Source organism: Macrobrachium rosenbergii, chromosome 1, assembly GCF_040412425.1.
Source record: "Macrobrachium rosenbergii isolate ZJJX-2024 chromosome 1, ASM4041242v1, whole genome shotgun sequence".
In the NCBI taxonomy this organism is placed as follows: domain Eukaryota; kingdom Metazoa; phylum Arthropoda; class Malacostraca; order Decapoda; family Palaemonidae; genus Macrobrachium; species Macrobrachium rosenbergii.
The window spans coordinates 17,332,282-17,350,662 of record NC_089741.1 but is presented as its reverse complement, the minus strand read 5'-3'; the positions used below and the strand labels follow the sequence as shown (position 1 = coordinate 17,350,662).

The following is an 18,381-nucleotide window of genomic DNA, read 5'->3' as shown; positions in this document are numbered from 1 at the left end:
TATGACAGTGATACCATATCTAAGCACCACAAGATTTGCTACCTTATTTTATAGAGACGCACGAGAGATTTGAGGAAAACAGACGTAACGAGACATTATGTACAAGTGGATGAAAGGGCACCAGTTGGAGAAAGGTACACTTCAGCTGAAATTCATGAAAAACTAAAAAGGACAACTGAAATCTGGGGCAAGCTGAATAAGGCTCGGATGGTAAATAGGCGGAAGTTGCTTACGAAGTAAGATTATACATTATACCTGAATCAAGGCATGACAAAGAAACTAAAAGATTTTGTCGACTTGTGAATAAAGCTTTAAGAAGAATATTAGGAGTTGGATGGCAGGCTAAAGTAAGACATGATTCTGTAAGGGAAACGATGTGTTCCAGTTACAGGTGAGATAATGATGAAGGGGAGATGGAGCTGAATCTTGGTCACGTCGTTCGTAACCCCTCCGATAAGAATAGTTCATGTAATGTCGACGGGGTTTCCTTGGTCACCAGAAGAGTTTTAATAAAACTTTTTATATTTTTTTTACTCCATAAGTGAAAGAACACCATAACTTCTCCCCAGCTGGGGGTATTATTCTCTTTCTGCTTCTAAATGTTTTACCTATAAACTGGTAAGAGCCTTCAGTTGGCAATGTATTACACTTAGTTGACTGGTTCGACATCTCTGCCATGAAAATAACATAAGCATAGAATTCTGTGATAAAATTAAATTTCTTTTAGTTATATTTAGTACATTCTTGTTGCAAAGCAGTTCTAAATACTGACCCTTATTTCAGGTTGTGTGGATCCACTGCCAGTTGCTGGCAGCAACATGAGTATGGAAAACGTAACGAATTTATTCGTCGACGCTACTGTCATCTACAGCTGCGATGAGGGCTATTATATTCCGGCCGTAAGTTTGAATACTGTATCCCTGCGGTAGTTTTCGAGTAACAGATTATAATTCCGTATATGCAACAGCCAAAAATTTATGTCAAGCTTCCTATCTCGTTTGTTGTGTTCACACACAAAGCCACTAAAATAAAAACACTTGCATGATACGTGGAAATACCATATTCTCTAATAAGGTAATAAACGCACTGTGAATGTCAGATCACTGAATAGCATTTAGATTGTGTCATTTAGCGCATGAAGATGTAATAGTCCATAGTTTCTTTACTCTCCTTTTCTCGCTTGACAGAATTTACCTGAGGTACGGAATCACACCGTTGTTACCTGTGGGGTCGACTGGACATGGAATACTTCTTTGGACGAGTCTGAATTCTATTGTGCTGAAAGTAAGCTTTGTTAAGGAAGTGCTCGTCGAATACATCTTAAAGCTTACACCAGATCATTGTATATCAAGATTGAAGCGGCTGTCTGGTGCCTAGCTCTCATATTGTTTGTTGCAGAACTCTTTCACTGATGAAGCACAGCAAAGTAGAATTAAAGATGACGTCGCTATATGTATATAAGTATACAGTAAGAAGCTAAAAATACAATATGTACAAATACATATGTACCCATCCCAGTCAGACATGAACCCAGTGTGGGATAGTGGGCGGTAGACCAGGAATCAACCACGGACTGGCAAGCGGGAGCCAAAATTTGCACCATTTCTCTAAGTTTCCGACACACTCATGCGTGCACACACAACACACACACACACACACACACACACACACACACACACACACATATATATATATATATATATATATATATATATATATATATATATATATATATATATATATATATATATATATATATATCACAGTAAGGTTGTGAAACCAGGGATTCCACGAAATCCCTGAAATTTTCAGGAAATTCGTGAAATCACCAATTCACTTAGGGACATTTGATCCCCGAGGGGCTAGTACTAAACACGGCGAAACACATCTGATCCCCGAGGGGCTAGCACTAAACACGGTGAAACAGTGTAGATGAATCACTAAGCGAATTGGTGATTTCACGAATTCCTTGAAATTTTCAGGGATTTCATGGAATCCCTGGTTTCACAATCTTACTGTAACACACACACACACACACACACACACATATATATATATATATATATATATATATATATATATATATATATATATATATATGTATGTATAAAAGTCTATACAATAAATAAATCTGAGTAAAAAGTCTTCTGCATAGTTGGCAATGCTTTGTGAGGGCGTGGGATAAAAGGCGATGGTAACACTGTTAACAGTCATATAGCACTCTGAGAAGGGGTATTGGGGCTGATATGCCAGGGTAGGCACTTTCTGGGGGTGGGAAAGGCTGGGCAGGGTTTTTTTTGCTTGAGAGCGTTCATGATTGTTATTGGCTTAATAGCAACAATACCATTTAAAATGCCATTACAAGCATTTTGTCTAAGTGGCTGAGACAGAAACATCATGGATAAAAAAAATGTCCAGTAGAGGTTGGATGTGCCTGGGAACTTTCACAATATTATGGGTCAAAAGCAAAGTCATTACATGTATTTTATTTATTGTCTTTGTGTGGCTGATAGAGATAGGTCATGATAATGTTATTTAGAGTTTGCTTCTCTCATTAACGCACTGGTAATGAGGCATGCTTTGCTGCTTTGTCCAGTTGTACATTATTTCTCAGTAACTGTGTATTAAATGGTTGCTGTGGTAGCCTTTGTTACAATGCATTCTACAGGTTTTGTGGTTTTCTCAAGTGTCCATAGCATTGCAGTTGCTGTTATTGCTATGTGTGGCGCGGTGTATTGTTTGCAGGTCTGCTTGGGGTTGTGGACTTTATTGCCTCCAAGGGTTCATTGTTTCAGTTCAAAATTCAACATGGGCTTTCCAACATGAAGACTCCTGGCAAATACTAGGATGCTTCCAAGGAGGGAATATATCAATATCAGCAGACATTAAAACACTTCATGAAAAAGGAAGCCTTGTTTTGAGTCAATCTACAACGCTGATGAAACTCAATGGAATTTGGGAAGAAGGCATCTAGGAGTGAGGCCTGCAAGGTCATGGCCAAACCCTGCCTTGATCTGGTGCCGAGTTGAAGGCTGCTGCTACAAAGTTTATAGGTTTACTTTGGGTTATGGACTTTATTGTGTCTGAGGGTTAGCTCTTTTGGTTCAAAATTCAACATGGGCTTTCCTACAAGAAGACTAATGGCAAAGACTAGGATGCTTCCAGGGAGGGAATAGAGGAACTTTGGCAGATGTTAAAAAACTTCATGGAAAAGGGAGGTATTCCTTTGTATAAAATCTCTAATGCTTATGAAACTAGTCTGTATTATTGCTCCTTTCCTATTAATACCTTGGCTGGCAAGAAAGAAAAGAATTTACCCAGTCAAAACCTTTTGAAGGAATGCATGTCTGCTGTGTTATGTGCAGATGCTTCTGATAGCCATCATTGCAAACCAATTTTAGGTGGACACCATACCCTATATGAGTTGATGGATAGTCTCCCATTGATTTGGTATCATTCAGCGAAGGCTTGGTTCACCCCCAGGATTGTCTGATTGGTTCCATAACAACTTTTGTACGGAGGTTATTCATCATTAGATAAAAGACCTCCGGATTGCTAGACATGGTTGAAGGCTTTGCTTCTTGTAGATAGTGAGCCTCTGTGCGTCCTATCAAAACCCCGATGGTTGGTTATGAAGATCGCATTAGGGTCATGCACCTAATACGACTGCACTCATACAATTGATGGACCAAGATGTTATGATGTTATTACAGGTATTGCAATAAAATGGCTGCACTGGAAGAAGTTCCTGGCGGAGATTATGGTGGTGTTCGAAGAGGAGGGTGAGAAGGAGCAAGGCTAGGACACACACAGGGCACAGACTCGGTAGGATCTTTTAAAGTATTCACTGAAGTCTGCCATCCACAACTTTGCAGATGCTTGGGAGGATGTCACCATGCAGACCTTGAAGTATGCATGGAACTATATAATGAAGAGAAAAGAAGACCTGATTGACTTCCAAGGCTTTGATGTTGATGACTTTTGCGCCCAGCTTGCACAGGAGGTGACAGTGTTCTTGAGGATGACATAGCTGGATGACAATGATGGAGATCCTGGCTTATAGCTGATGTCTGGCAGCGAGATAGCTGCTGCAGCTGCTGCTGGTGAAAGGGAGGAGGAAGACCTGGAAGGCAATTATGACACTGACGAGTCTATTGCACACCTAACCTCAAGCTATAAGGAGATGCAAAGGATCTTGGATGAATTCATCGAGCTGGTGGAGAATCCCAACACTGATTGCAGCTATTTTGCCAAGGCCTCAGAGTTTGTTGAAGGAGCTCGAGAAATGCTGATATGAGTGATTGCAAAGCAGAATCGTCGTTCTTTTCGTCGGAGTACCCTAGACAGCTTCTTCAGAACCCTGAACCCCATGCACCAAGCCCATCTCCATCCACTTCTTTGGTAACCCTGTCGTCCAGCTCAGCAACAAAAGCAAACACTTTGACAACCTAGCCTGACCTCTTAGGTTCTTCCAGTCAGGAATCTGATTTGTCTGCTATCTCTTGAGGACCTTAGGCACCTCAACACCTCTTCTGACCAGTTTGCCACTTCATGACTTCTTGGAAGAAAGGAGGCAGTGGAGGAGGACTTTTAAGCCCTCTTCACAAGTTTTTAATGTCTGGCCTGTGTCAGCAAGAGAGTGTTATGTGTTTTGCATGATATTTGTAAGCATATGGTTTACATATACAGTACTGTATGGTGACAAAATAGGAAAAAAGTTACTAACTTACCAACTTTCATCCATACAGTACTGTACAGTGTACGTACTGCATGTTGTTTATAAGCATAAAGTGCAGTATGCAGTACTGTGTGGTGACAAAATAGGAAGAAAGGGTACGAACTTACCGTCTTACATCCGTTCTCTTTTGTACAGTGTATGTGTTGTGTGTTGTTTGTAAGCATATAGTGCACACAATACTGTACTGTGCAATGAGAAAATAGAGAAAAAAGGACACAAACTTATGGTTTTTCATCCATAAAATACTCTGCGGTGTATTGTGTGTTGTTCATTAGCATATGCAGTGCATACGGTGCTGTGCAGTGACAAAGCAGGGGGAAATAAAGGTAGGCACCTACTGTTTTACATCTATAGAGTGTTTTTCACCATATCCCCAAATTTCCAATGCCCACTGTGGCCTTGGATGTATTAATACAGGTAAACGAGGGATGTGTATTATTTTTATAATTATTCTTGTTTAAAAGTTTCGTTTTTTTATCATGCTTACTCATATTTTCTAAGCTGTCACAACTTACTTTAGGACATGTCCCATGTTAGAAGGAATATGTTGACTTTTTTGACGTAACTAAGGAAAACTTTTTGTCTTTGCAATCAGTACAATGGATATCTCTGTATTCTTAAAGCTAACATCTGCTTCCATTAACCTGATTTTCCTTGCAGTTTGTTTAGGTGATCCTGTTCCCCAAAATTCTGGTGCCATCAGCTCCTGGAATAATGCCTCACGGACTGTTGGAAGTCAGGTAAAATTGTTTCGTAATCTGTTCTTAATAATGTCCCACAATGTTCTGCTTTTAGTTCTTAATTTTGAATATGCACATCCCCTCCATTTCCTTATTTGGAATCTTTCTTCCCTGAGTCGGTTACTAGACAAATCCCATACAGAAATCTCGGCTTGCTGTGTTTTTTGCTTTTAACATCGAAATTGTTTTTCTTTCAGATCATTAACATTTTACTGTAACTTACATGATTAGTTTCTTGAACGATGTCACATGAGCTCACATGCACAGGGAAACTTCTTTACTTTTATATTTTACTTTTGCAGGTGAACATTACATGCCCTGTGGGTTATGCCCTTCCTCAGTTTAACAAATCTGCTCTTGTGACTTGCGAGGAAGGAGGTCATTGGACGAACTTAAGCTCTGTATACTGCAGGAGATGTAAGAGTATTTCTTCATATTACTGTTATTATTAGGAACTAGTTAGCGAGGAGGAGAAGTTGGTTAAGATAAGTATTTTCGATATTTTACTTAAGTTTTTTTTATGAAAACCTGAGATGTTATGAGGACCTAGTATTTCTAAAGATTTCGTTTTTTTTATTTGCAATCAGCTCCATCTTCGACAGTGTGTTTTGCAACTTTTTCTTTTTTGTGACTGTAAAAGCTGGGTAAACAATTAACCCCTAACATTCGGTCACACAAAAAGCTGCAAAACACTGTCGAGAATGGAGCTCATTGCAAATAAGAAACAAAATCTTCAGAACCACTGGGTCTTCCTAACACCACAGGTGTGCACAAAGAACATACTAAATAAAATTTCGAAAATACTAGTGGTTAAAGAGGTTACATTCAAACTACAAAATTTTGTGACAAATTATTTCTTTTTCACGTCATCAAAATAATGTTGATTTAGTGCTTCATATTACAAGGTTCTGGGCCATTTTCAGTAGTATAAAGTCTTCCCCTATTTTCTTACGTTTTCAACATCCGTATGAGTATTAAAAGTCCGTTAAATTTAGTCTGCATATATACAGGGATACAGCTTGAGGGTGTAATGGGAAAATTATTCCTTTAAATAGTATTGATTTGTTTAGGAATTGATTCATCATCCTCCTCTAATATCTTTACACTACTGTTGTAAGAGTGATTGTGATTATAAAATGTTTTCATTTTTGTTGTGGACATCGAATGCATAGAAGTGTAGCCAGTCCCTTGTTTTGTTTTTCTTTCGCTCTGAATGTGGGAGCGCTGTCCTGAATCTTTCGTCTGCATATTGGTAACACTAAAGAAACATGTAAGGGACGAGAACGCTGTTGGTGTGAAAAGGACGTCAAGCGGTCCACCCTTCATTTTGGCTATTTTACCAAATTATTAATACAAGTTATTATCCATCCCTTGCAAGAGACCTAGTTCAGGAGTCCTGAAGAGTATGTAAATTGGACCTAGTTCAGGAGTCCTGAAGAATATGTAAATTGGATCTAGTCCAAGAGTTCTGAAGACTATGTAAATTAACCAAGTCTGGGAGACTAGGCCTGGGAGAAATTTGGCATGATGTAATGAACTGAGTACCAGGGGATTTTCTTCAATACCATCGTACCTTACCACTAAAAATGGAAATCAGCACTTCAATTGCCTCCCAGTGGGAAGACATCACCTGGCCTCATCAGTAATAAGACCCATACACACAAGGAATATCATGTAATAGCAGGTAGGACAGGCCTACCCTAATTCCCAAGCAGCGTAAACGTCAGCAGTCTTCATGCCCACAGTGTCAACTATGACACAGTACCATTCTCCGACCCCTGTCTCCAGGCAAGAAGACTGACAACAGTGCATCTGTATAGTAGTATTATTATTCTCTATTATCTCATATATCTTAATGTCTTGGTGGGGGAAGAATTCTCCCGTGACATTTGGTGGCAGCGGTGGGATCTTTAGTCCAGTGCTATTGATCCACACCCACTGTGCCTATATATTATGTAGGTCACTTATAATGTTTTGTCATATTGTATGCATTTCTTTATACAATATTGTTGATTTTTATCTGATTAAGGTAATGACTTATTTACATGCATATTCATTATTTCTATGGTGACGGATTGTATGATATTGTCTATTAATGTAGTTTACATTTTATTGTTTGATTGTAAGTATTGGAAATATTGTAACAATGGCAACTGGTAATGATGAATCATATATTGATCTAATTCAATTAGAGCAAGAAACACAACAAACATTACAGACAGTTAAGAACTTCACTCAGTCCTACCAGGACGTTTGGTCTCAAGTGGGAGATCTATCAAATCAAATCAAAGACTTGGACCAGAAGTTGGTTGACATACAGGGGACAATACAGCACTTAACACCCAACCATAATAACACTCAACCACCCATCATGTCTACACCACATACGTCTCATATTCCAAGTGATCCATTCTCATGTGACAACCTCAGTACCATAACAGGAACCCCACAATACAGACCCCCAATACCGCCTCATACAAATACTAAGTACCCACCACAAACCACAACTACTATCACAAGTACAGTGCCCTTAATACCCATAAATGTCTCATCAACACCACCTAATCCTGCAGTGGTAGTACAACCTCCTATACAACCATCCACACCTATACCTGATCCATCATCAGGTAACTCTTGTCAAAACCCTCATACCAGTCAGTCAAACCCATTCATTTTGCAGCAAGGTCAACAGACTGTTATACCCAATCCTTTCCTTGGACCACAGCCTACTTATCCCTTTAATAATACCAGTCCATACTTTTATTCAGTAAATACTCCAGTAGCAATTCCTCAGAATGTACCAGTGTTAAAGCCGAAAGATGTAGCCCTCCTCAAACTTTCTGAACTCAAGGGAGTTCTTGCTGACAACAGACTTAATACTTTTTCTAGACAGGTAGAGTTGTGCACTAGTTCAGATGACAGGAGAATAGAAGTGGCAATGGCCCGGGCTGAACAGGATATAGCTACATTCTTAACAGCAGCATTAGTAAAACAGGGTAATAATCTACCTTGGGATGAGATTAAGAAACTTATGAAGAAGCAGTTTATTGGCTCAGCCACTCTGTTACAGGCATGGCAAGAGATTACTGCCATGACTTACTATTTTGATGAACCTCCTAGTTCCTTTATTAATAAATTGCAGTGTAAAATCTCAGCATTAACTTTGAAATTCCCCAATGATCCCATTCCAACATCAGATAAATTCCTTAAGACAAAGGTTTATAAGGGATTGAATTCACAGGCCCAAGCCAAACTAGTTGATTTCTTAGCAGACCATATTCCATTGGAAAATTTCATGACATGGGCCGAAGAAGAATATTATAGGGCTCAAGGAATGAATAGTAGTAATGGGAATAGAGTCTTGCCAATTTCAGGCACTGGGAATCCTCAGTCATCAACCCCAGTAACAGGTGTTCAACAGGGGGAAATACAAAGAAGTGAGCTAGATAATTTAAGAAAGAAGCTTGAAGAGTTAAATAAAAAACTGGAGAAAGTAAACATGAAGAAACAAAAGAATAACAGTAAATATTGTGCCTTTTGTAGAGTGACTGACCATAATCTGTCTGATTGTCCTCTTGATCCTCCCAAGGGATATTGTTTTGATTGTTTCCAACAAAATAGTAGGAGAGGTCATGTAGGATGTCCAGGAACAGTAGGTATCAAATGACTAGGAAGTCCGGCACGAGCTCCAAGTATCAGTCTGGTAGTTAATGATAACATGATTGAAGCTTTAGTTGATACAGGTAGCTGTGCCAGTATAGTTAAGAAATCCTTTGTGGAAAGCTTAGGTTTGAAGCCTGCCAAGATGAGAAATTTACCAAGGTTAATGGGAGTCACCCAGGCAGTTGTACCAGTACTAGGATCTGTTTATTTAGATGTTCATAGTGGCACTAGAGTTGTTACTCACTTATTTTTTATTGTGCCAGACAACTTGTTAGATACAGAAATTCTATTGGGCGCAGATTTGCTTGGAGTTGCTCGTCTAACATGGGATCGTATAAAGGGTATAGTAATTTGGGATAATATTACATATCATGTGCGGCTTCTTAAACTGAGACCTTCCACAAGGAGAATTAGGAATCTCAAAACTATTCAGCCATTAAGCCTTGGAGTAGATGAGATAAGATTAAAGAAAAAATTATCCTACCTCCCTCTTCTGCAGGTATTTATGCTGTGTCTGTAAATGAAATGAAAGATACAATACTCGAATATACCTCAGAATTAAAAGCCAGTGGTGCTACGAAGGCTTTGTGCCTTAAGGTCACTGATAATCAGGAAGTACATATACCTCTCATAAATAGTACAAAGGGTGTAGTTAAGTTGAAAATAGGAACGCTGATAGGTACTTACAATAAGATTGATGAAAGGGACATCATTTCAGTAGTTCCCACATGTCGAAAGATTGAAATTAGGAATGAGCTGATCCCTGAAAGCATGCGTGTTGTACCAGAACAAGGATGCACTAGAGAGAAAAAGCTGGAAAATTTGATTGCACAGCAAGATTGGTCACATTTAGATGATGAACAGCAGGCCCAATTAAAGAATCTAGTCATGGAAAATCACAAAGTTTTCATAGTGGAGAGTAATGAAATAGGAAAATTCAAGGGTTCAGGGACATATTAATGTTAGTGATTCCGAACCAGTTAGGTCACCCATGTATAGATACCCTGAGAAAGCCAAGCAGCTTATTGCAAATATGTTGGAGGATATGGAAGCTAAAGATATAATTGAGCCATCCACAGCTGCATGGTTAAGTCCTATAGTCTTGGTAAGGAAACCAGACAATTCTCAAAGGATGTGCTTGGACTATCAAAAAGTCAATACCCACCCTAAAACTGACATCCATCTTTTGCCTAGGTTAGAAGAGTTAGTTGAATCAGCATCAGGGAATCAATTTTATGCTTCATTGGACATGAAAGACGCTTATTATCAGGTAGAATTAGATGAAGATAGTAGAGATCTGACAACATTTAGTGACGGAGTCTCCTTATATAGGTTTAAGAGGTTACCGTTTGGTTTGAGTTGCAGCCCAGCTATATTTTCAAGGGTAATAGGTAATATCTTGGCTCCATTACTAAAAAAGGGATACATAAAGAATTATTTAGATGATATTGTAGTATGGGCACCCAGCTTGGAAGAATTAATTAAGAGATTAGAAGAGCTGTTCAAATTATTTAGTGAAAAGGGTGTGAAATTAAACATCAAGAAGTGTCAGTTTGCGCAAAAAGAGTTAAAATTTCTTGGCCATATAATATCCAAAGAAGGATGCAAGCCTTGTCCTGACAACATAAGTGCCATCAAAGATATGAAAGCTCCTACTGATGTCAAAGAAACTAGAAGGTTTTTAGGAATGTGTGGATTTTATCGCAAGCACATACAAAATTTTGCTAAAGTTGCTGTCCCTTTAACCAATCTCTTAAGAATGAAAGAGCCATTTGCATGGACACCAGAGTGTCAGTCTAGTTTTGAGCAGTTGAAACAGCTCCTTATGACAGCTCCTTTGCTCATAAAAGCAGACATGACAAGACCTTTTCAGTTATTCACAGATGCTAGTCTGGATCATGTAGGTGCAGTGCTGATGCAGGAGAGTGATGGTCTTTTGAAACCTGTTGGATACTTTTCAAAGAAACTGAAGCCTGTAGAACAGAGATATTCTACTACTGATAGGGAAGCCTTGGCTATTGTGTTAGCATGTAGGCGGTTTCATCATTTTCTTTGGGGTACCATGTTTACAATCCACACAGACCATCAACCTCTTGTGTCAGTATTCAAAAGAAAGACAAAGTCACCTAGGATGAATAGATGGATTATTGAAATGCAGGATTATCGCTTCAAAGTTGTGTATAGGCCAGGAAAGCACAATGAGGTAGCTGATCAGTTAAGTAGGCCAGTTAGGGCAATCTTTCACAATAATCAGGACAATTATCTTGGGTTGAGTAAGGAAGAATACAAGGCTAAGCAGATAGGTGAAGCAAGATGGGGTGAATTGATTGCATACTTAGAAGGAGGAAAATTGCCTAGGAAGAAGTTTCCCAGAGCGTTCATCCATCAGTTTATGCTGTATGAAGGCTTCTTATATCTGAGTGCTGACAAGCATGACAGTAGTATTCAGTTAAGACTTGTGGTACCGCAGGAGCTTAGGATAGCTGCTTTGAAGTTTGGTCATGAGTCTGTTGCTAGTCATTTAGGGAGAAGGAAAACTATTGATGCTCTGGAGACTTACTTCTATTGGCCTTCACTTAGATCTGATGTGGTTAAGTTTGTTAAAGAATGCATTACATGTCAGGTTCATAAAGACAGTCCATCCTTACAGCAGAAATTCCAAGAACTCCCACCAGTACATAAACCCTTGGAGCGTATCAGTATTGATTTGACAGATATGATGTCTGGTGCAAATGGATACCGTTATGTTCTTACAGTGATTGATCATTATTCACGCTTTGTGAAGTTTTACCCACTGAGGAATAAGACTACAGAAGTGGTCAGTAAGAATTTCCAGAAATATTTAAATGATTTCGGGATTCCAGGGTGTGTAATTCTTGACAATGGTGCTGAATTCACATCACAACAGTTTAGAGATCTTTGCCAAAAGCTCAACATAAACACTGGTTTCATCACACCATACCATCCTGAAGGTAACAGCATATCAGAAAGAATGCATAGGACTATGAAGACCCTGTTGAATGTCATGTGTCAGGGTCATCCTTATCAGTGGCCAACCTATTTAGGCGAGACCCAACGGGTCCTTAATTGTGCTGTCTACGCAACAACAGGTGAACAGCCACATTATGTCTTCTTTAGCAGGAGACCTGCTAGACAAATAATAACTACATTGCCATCAATTGATGATGAAGTGAGTGATACTGATATCGCCAAAGTTCATGAGATAATCCAAAAGACCCACTTAGAGAGGTCAAAAACATTTTTAAGTATAGCTAACCGAAAGCGAGTGAATACGAGTGTTGAAAAGAATTCCCTAGTCTGGGTCAGAAATGAGACTCAAATACCTGGTACTAGTCGAAAGTTAAATGTTAAGTGGCTCGGACCCTATAGAGTGGTAGAAGTTGTGCGAGATGGATCCACTTATGTGTTGAAAAATTTGTTTGATGATACAATCGTAGAACGAGCTGCTAATAAACTAAAGCCATTCCATGGTGATGAAGAATGGTTAGTTACCATGAAAGAGAACTCTGAAAATGTGCCAGATATAGTAACTGAAGGAGTTCGTACAAGAGGTGCTAGGAATATTGTGCCTCCCTCACGTCTCATTGAAGAGATATAGACTCTTGTATGGTGATGTACATAGACTTTTGCTGAGGGGAGAGACTTGGTTTCCCCCAGTGTAGTAGAGACTCATGTTTTCTGATGTTGGTGGTGATGTACAGTACTGTAATTTTGTACGTTTGTATGTTCTCTTTTTGCTTAGTTTAAGGTTGATGAAAATGTAATTTTTTTCTATTCGCAGTGGCCAGTAATGTGAAAACTTTATGGTTTTGAGGTAATGAACAAAGGAATGATGTAAACCATTTTGTACAAGATTTCACATAGTCCCCTGGTTGGGAGTGCAATTGTGGTCTTATGGGTCTTGTCTTATAGGAAATTGTCAGAGTTTTGCTCTTGTAGTACTGGTTTTGTACATTTTAGAGGATAGAGTACACCACTTTCCAAACCCCTTTGAGATTCAAGTTTAGAGTCGTTTCTAGCCAAGAGCTCTGGTGAGTTTGATAATCATTAGGACGCCTCAATAGGAGTAAATTTTGTCTTCATATGTGGAGAACTCTTTTGTTGCAGAGTGATGTGACATCCTGTGTAAGTGGAGTCAATCCAACCCCAGTATTAGGCTAGACAAAGCTATTAGGAAAGCTGTACTGAACGCACACCTATAGGGTAGTGTCCCCATTTAGTACTCAAGTATATCCTTGTGTTATGTTGTTGCAAGAGCCCTTTAGTCTCTAGTTGAGATCGTTGCTTGTTTCTACTGTACAAGACCTGTTTTCCACAGTCGCAGACCCACCTAAGGAGCTGTTTGGTTCCATTAGGAAAAGTTGTCCTTGATATTAGAGTGGACATGAATTAATTCTTCCCTGAGGGAAAAGCTTTGTAATGGGAAAATTATTCCTTTAAATAGTATTGATTTGTTTAGGAATTGATTCATCATCCTCCTCTAATATCTTTACACTACTGTTGTAAGAGTGATTGTGATTATAAAATGTTTTCATTTTTGTTGTGGACATCGAATGCATAGAAGTGTAGCCAGTCCCTTGTTTTGTTTTTCTTTCGCTCTGAATGTGGGAGCGCTGTCCTGAATCTTTCGTCTGCATATTGGTAACACTAAAGAAACATGTAAGGGACGAGAACGCTGTTGGTGTGAAAAGGATGTCAAGCGGTCCACCCTTCATTTTGGCTATTTTACCAAATTATTAATACAAGTTATTATATATCCCTTGCAAGAGACCTAGTTCAGGAGTCCTGAAGAGTATGTAAATTGGACCTAGTTCAGGAGTCATGAAGAATATGTAAATTGGATCTAGTCCAAGAGTTCTGAAGACTATGTAAATTAACCAAGTCTGGGAGACTAGGCCTGGGAGAAATTTGGCATGATGTAATGAACTGAGTACCAGGGGATTTTCTTCAATACCATCGTACCTTACCACTAAAAATGGAAATCAGCACTTCAATTGCCTCCCAGTGGAAGACATCACCTGGCCTCATCAGTAATAAGACCCATACACACAAGGAATATCATGTAATAGCAGGTAGGACAGGCCTACCCTAATTCCCAAGCAGCGTAAACGTCAGCAGTCTTCATGCCCACCGTGTCAACTATGACACAGTACCATTCTCCGACCCCTGTCTCCAGGCAAGAAGACTGACAACAGTGCATCTGTATAGTAGTATTATTATTCTCTATTATCTCATATATCTTAATGTCTTGGTGGGGGAAGAATTCTCCCGTGACAAGGGAGCACACTAATGAAAATATCGTAACCTGAGACTTGTTTCTTTAAACCTCGTCGCAAAGTGGCTTCTTTTCATTCTTCCAGATACACTTGAAGAACCACCACCGCCGAACGGGACAGTGTACAGCAATCCCAGTGGACCTTATTGGGAAGGGACTGTCCTAAATTTTTCTTGCCCAGATGGCCTTCTGTCGATGACTGGGCAGAATATAGCGTCGATAACCTTTAATGGCACGAATTGGGTACCTCTAGATCCGGAATTCGCTTGTTTCAATGGTAATGGCAATGCAACATAAAGTGTATTCTCTTAGCTGGTTGGTTTAAATTAAGCACGACCCCTCGCCTAAAGGATGGCAAAGTTTTGGTCTGATGTAGATATTTGGATTCTGCCCAACCACCAACCGACTCTTACCTTAGTTCACTTGATTTACATTTCATGCAAATATCCCGAATTATTATTATTATTATTATTATTATTATTATTATTATTATTATTATTATTATTATTATTATTATTAGATACTGCGCTTGATTTCTTGAGGTTGAACATGATTTTGATAAGAATACATTCTTTAGTTCATTGTAACAAGAAGTGTTAGGTGCCACATTATGTATGAAATAAAGTAACTGAATTTTGGCTTAATCCATTTTCAGTCGCTGCATTTTATGTTCCTAATACAGTAAGCAAATGAATTCCCAAAGTACATGGGCGGCTTTTGATAATACTCAAGCCTATTGTATTCAAGATACTGAGCATTCAGTGAATGCATAGGATGAACAGTAATTATTCTAGACTTATTCTTATAATGATCATTAATTTACATCTGGCGTTCACCTTTATCTTTCATGCAGTGTGTCATAATTTCGCCCCAGAGGTGCCTGAAAACGTAAAGATTATCACATATGGAATACCCATATTTGGAGCTGTTGTTTCTTACGACTGTCAAGGCAAATACCCGGATGGTTCTTCTCAGATCAACATCACGTGTGACAGTGGAAACTGGAGCCTTGAGGCTATTCCAGAGTGCTTAAAAGGTAAGTTCTGTCATTATTATTTACATGCATGTATACACATGTCAAAATATTACACCCATAAATATACATATACGAGATAATGACATTATTTCATTAAAATTTGCTCAGCTTTCCTAGTGGCAGACAGACGCAGACAGACTTGGGTCAAAATATTACTTCCTAATGACCTCGCTGGCTGAGTAAATGTATTTCGAAGTATTAGCGATATTTCCAATGCTTCACTGTAATAATGTAACAAGCTCTGAATTTGTACGAAAGTCATAGAAATAGGAGAGCAAGTTTATATGGTTAGTCGTTTATCACAGGGAGGAAATAACTCCAAAGTAATGAAAATCATAACTCCAAAGTAATGAAAATATTTCTTTTTTATAGAAATAAGGGTAAGAATTTAGAGAGACTTGTAGTTAGTGATTCATATCATCATTAGCTGTTGAGTTGTTCATTATAACACGAGAAGTAGTGTTATCCACTACTGGTTACAAGAGGACCTTTTCTCCGAAATGGTAAGCCCTTTGTTGGCCGAGTCGGTTGATCTTCAGACTGTCATTCGATGGGCCGGAGTTCAATTCCCGCGGCTGGCTGATGAAGAGTTAGAGGAATTTATTTCTGGTGATAGAAATTCATTTCTCGCTATAATGTGGTTCGGATTTCACAATAAGCTGTAGGTCCCGTTGCTAAGTAACCAATTGGTTCTTGGCCACGTAAAATAAGTCTAATCCTTCGGGCCAGCCCTAGGAGAGCTGTTAATCAGCTCAGTGGTCTGGTAAAACTAAGGTATACTTAACTTTCTCCGAAATGGTTAATATCCTGGGAAGTAGGTCACAATTAGGCATCTCTTTTGCTAACAATGCTTCTTCGACATTGGTTTACCTGCAACCAGTGATACATATGGGTTGATACTGGCAACAGTTTTGTTAGTTACCTGTTTAACTGTTCAAGTCCTTATCTGAGGAATACATTTCTAAGAAATATTTTAGTTTTAGAACAAGATTTGAGGAAATAGAGTACAAACCGCGAATTATTATCAATATATGACCCTAGTATTGTTCTTCAGATTGCTGATCAATTATGTTGTTTTGAATGGTTGGCGTAGTCCTTTAAGCACTGGAGAGAAAATAACGTTATTTGCCATCTTCACCTTCACGTGTGATTTACGGAGATGCTGTCCAATTTTCGTTATAAATTCCAAGAAATTTTCTATTGACGGGACATCTCTCACTACTGTTTTTCCTCACTGTCAAAATTTTCGATTTCTCTTTTTGGTTCCAGTTTCACTGTCTTTCCTCACTGTCAAAATTTTCGATTTCTCTTTTTGGTTCTTTCCTCACTGTCAAAATTTTCGATTTCTCTCTTTTGGTTCTAGTTTCACTGCCTTTACTCACTGTCAAAATTTTTGATGTCTCTTTTTGGTTCTTTCCTCACTGTCAAAATTTTCGATTTCTCTCTTTTGGTCCCAGTTTCACTGCCTTTACTCACTGTCAAAATTTTCGATTTCTCTTTTTGGTTCTTTCCTCACTGTCAAAATTTTCGATTTCTCTTTTTGGTTCCAGTTTCAGGAACTCGCAGAACCTTCACTCTTTTAAGAGGCTGAAGTTACGTCTCCTCAGTCGGGGTTCACCCCCTTGTTTTCTCTCCTCATTTGTTCTCCCTTTCTCTTCTTATGTCTGGGACTAGAGGAGGGTAACGGGCTTTGCATCGAAAAATGATACTGAAAGGAAGGGTTACAGATACCATAATGGTTTCAGAAGATTTGTTCTCTCTTATTTTCTTGAAGAGGGGAACCACGAACTAGTCTTTATTTGCCGTCAAAAACACAAACACATTTCCTATGACAATAACACCTTTTCAAACAGTTACAAGTAACTTACAGAATATGATTGTTTGCAGAAATATAAACAGATATACAAGAAAAATCAAGCGTTTGTAAAGTAAAATCAAAATTACAGCTCATGAAGGTATCGTAGGTACATCTTAAAGCGGTCAGCGTGATTATGACAGTACAGCAATTGGTAATTGACATATTGATGGAAATATTAAAAGCAGAGATTAAAATACCCTCAAGCATTTATGAATGCAGAGATAAGACCTATAAATAATGAAATACTAATACATACCCTCTTTGCTCTTTACACGCTGGCTATCAATAACCGGGCTGGAGATTTTAAATCTTAATTACAATGAAATTATCATTGTAATTGAGGTTTAAAATCGAATATTTTCGGGTAAGTTTACTCTATAATTTTTTTTTTTTCATATTATACCAACTTTTTCAACGAGTGTCTCTCAGCAAATCTTTGTCGTATAATCTTGTCTTGTATAAGGAATTCGTTGTATTAAACTTACTTGCTGGTTGTTTGTTTCAGGTACTTGTGCATTTACAATCTCATCTCCATTGCGTATTTCCCTTGTCATTTGCTTCATCCAATTGCATTTTATCTTTTCATTTTTCATTGTCCTGGATTCAGATTTTGTTTCCGGAGGCTGTTTTCATATACACAATTTGTAGGTTTCTAACTACTTATGTTCATATACGGAAGGTGCATGATTACTAGTGTGCAAAAAACTGAAATGTCATATTTTGTAATGGGCTCAAAAGAATGTTTTAGTCCCATCTGTACAGAATTAAATTGTTTCTGATTCAAAAGTTTTCATTTGTCTGGAAGGAATTGTAAGATTACTGTCAAATAGTTCACTCCAAAAGATTGGATTTTAACCCATACCATTTTATTGAATAGTATTGTAAATGGAAAAAAAAATATAAAGCATTTGTTACTCTGATTAAACCTACGACTGTAAATCAAAGCATTACTATGAAATTTCAGAACACAATGTATTATCATTACTGAAAAAGGAAATACACTATGATATTGCTTTTAAAGTATATTATGAATAACCCTTTGCAACGAAC

The 18,381-nt window shown here is 38.3% G+C and overlaps 1 protein-coding gene across 2 annotated transcripts in view; it reads left to right on the top strand.

Annotated features, from left to right (window-relative positions):
• Window positions 1-15,576, top strand: part of LOC136838405 (uncharacterized) — a 208,005-nt gene extending 192,429 nt beyond the window's left edge. For both annotated transcript variants that reach the window (XM_067103412.1, XM_067103321.1), the window contains exons 23-28: window positions 784-899; window positions 1,188-1,284; window positions 5,399-5,478; window positions 5,781-5,895; window positions 14,523-14,714; window positions 15,291-15,576. In XM_067103412.1, coding sequence (XP_066959513.1) covers window positions 784-899; window positions 1,188-1,284; window positions 5,399-5,478; window positions 5,781-5,895; window positions 14,523-14,714; window positions 15,291-15,553 — 863 coding nt within the window. In that variant the 3' untranslated portion in view covers window positions 15,554-15,576. The remainder of the gene's footprint in view (window positions 1-783; window positions 900-1,187; window positions 1,285-5,398; window positions 5,479-5,780; window positions 5,896-14,522; window positions 14,715-15,290) is intronic.
• The last annotated feature ends 2,805 nt before the right edge of the window (window positions 15,577-18,381 follow it).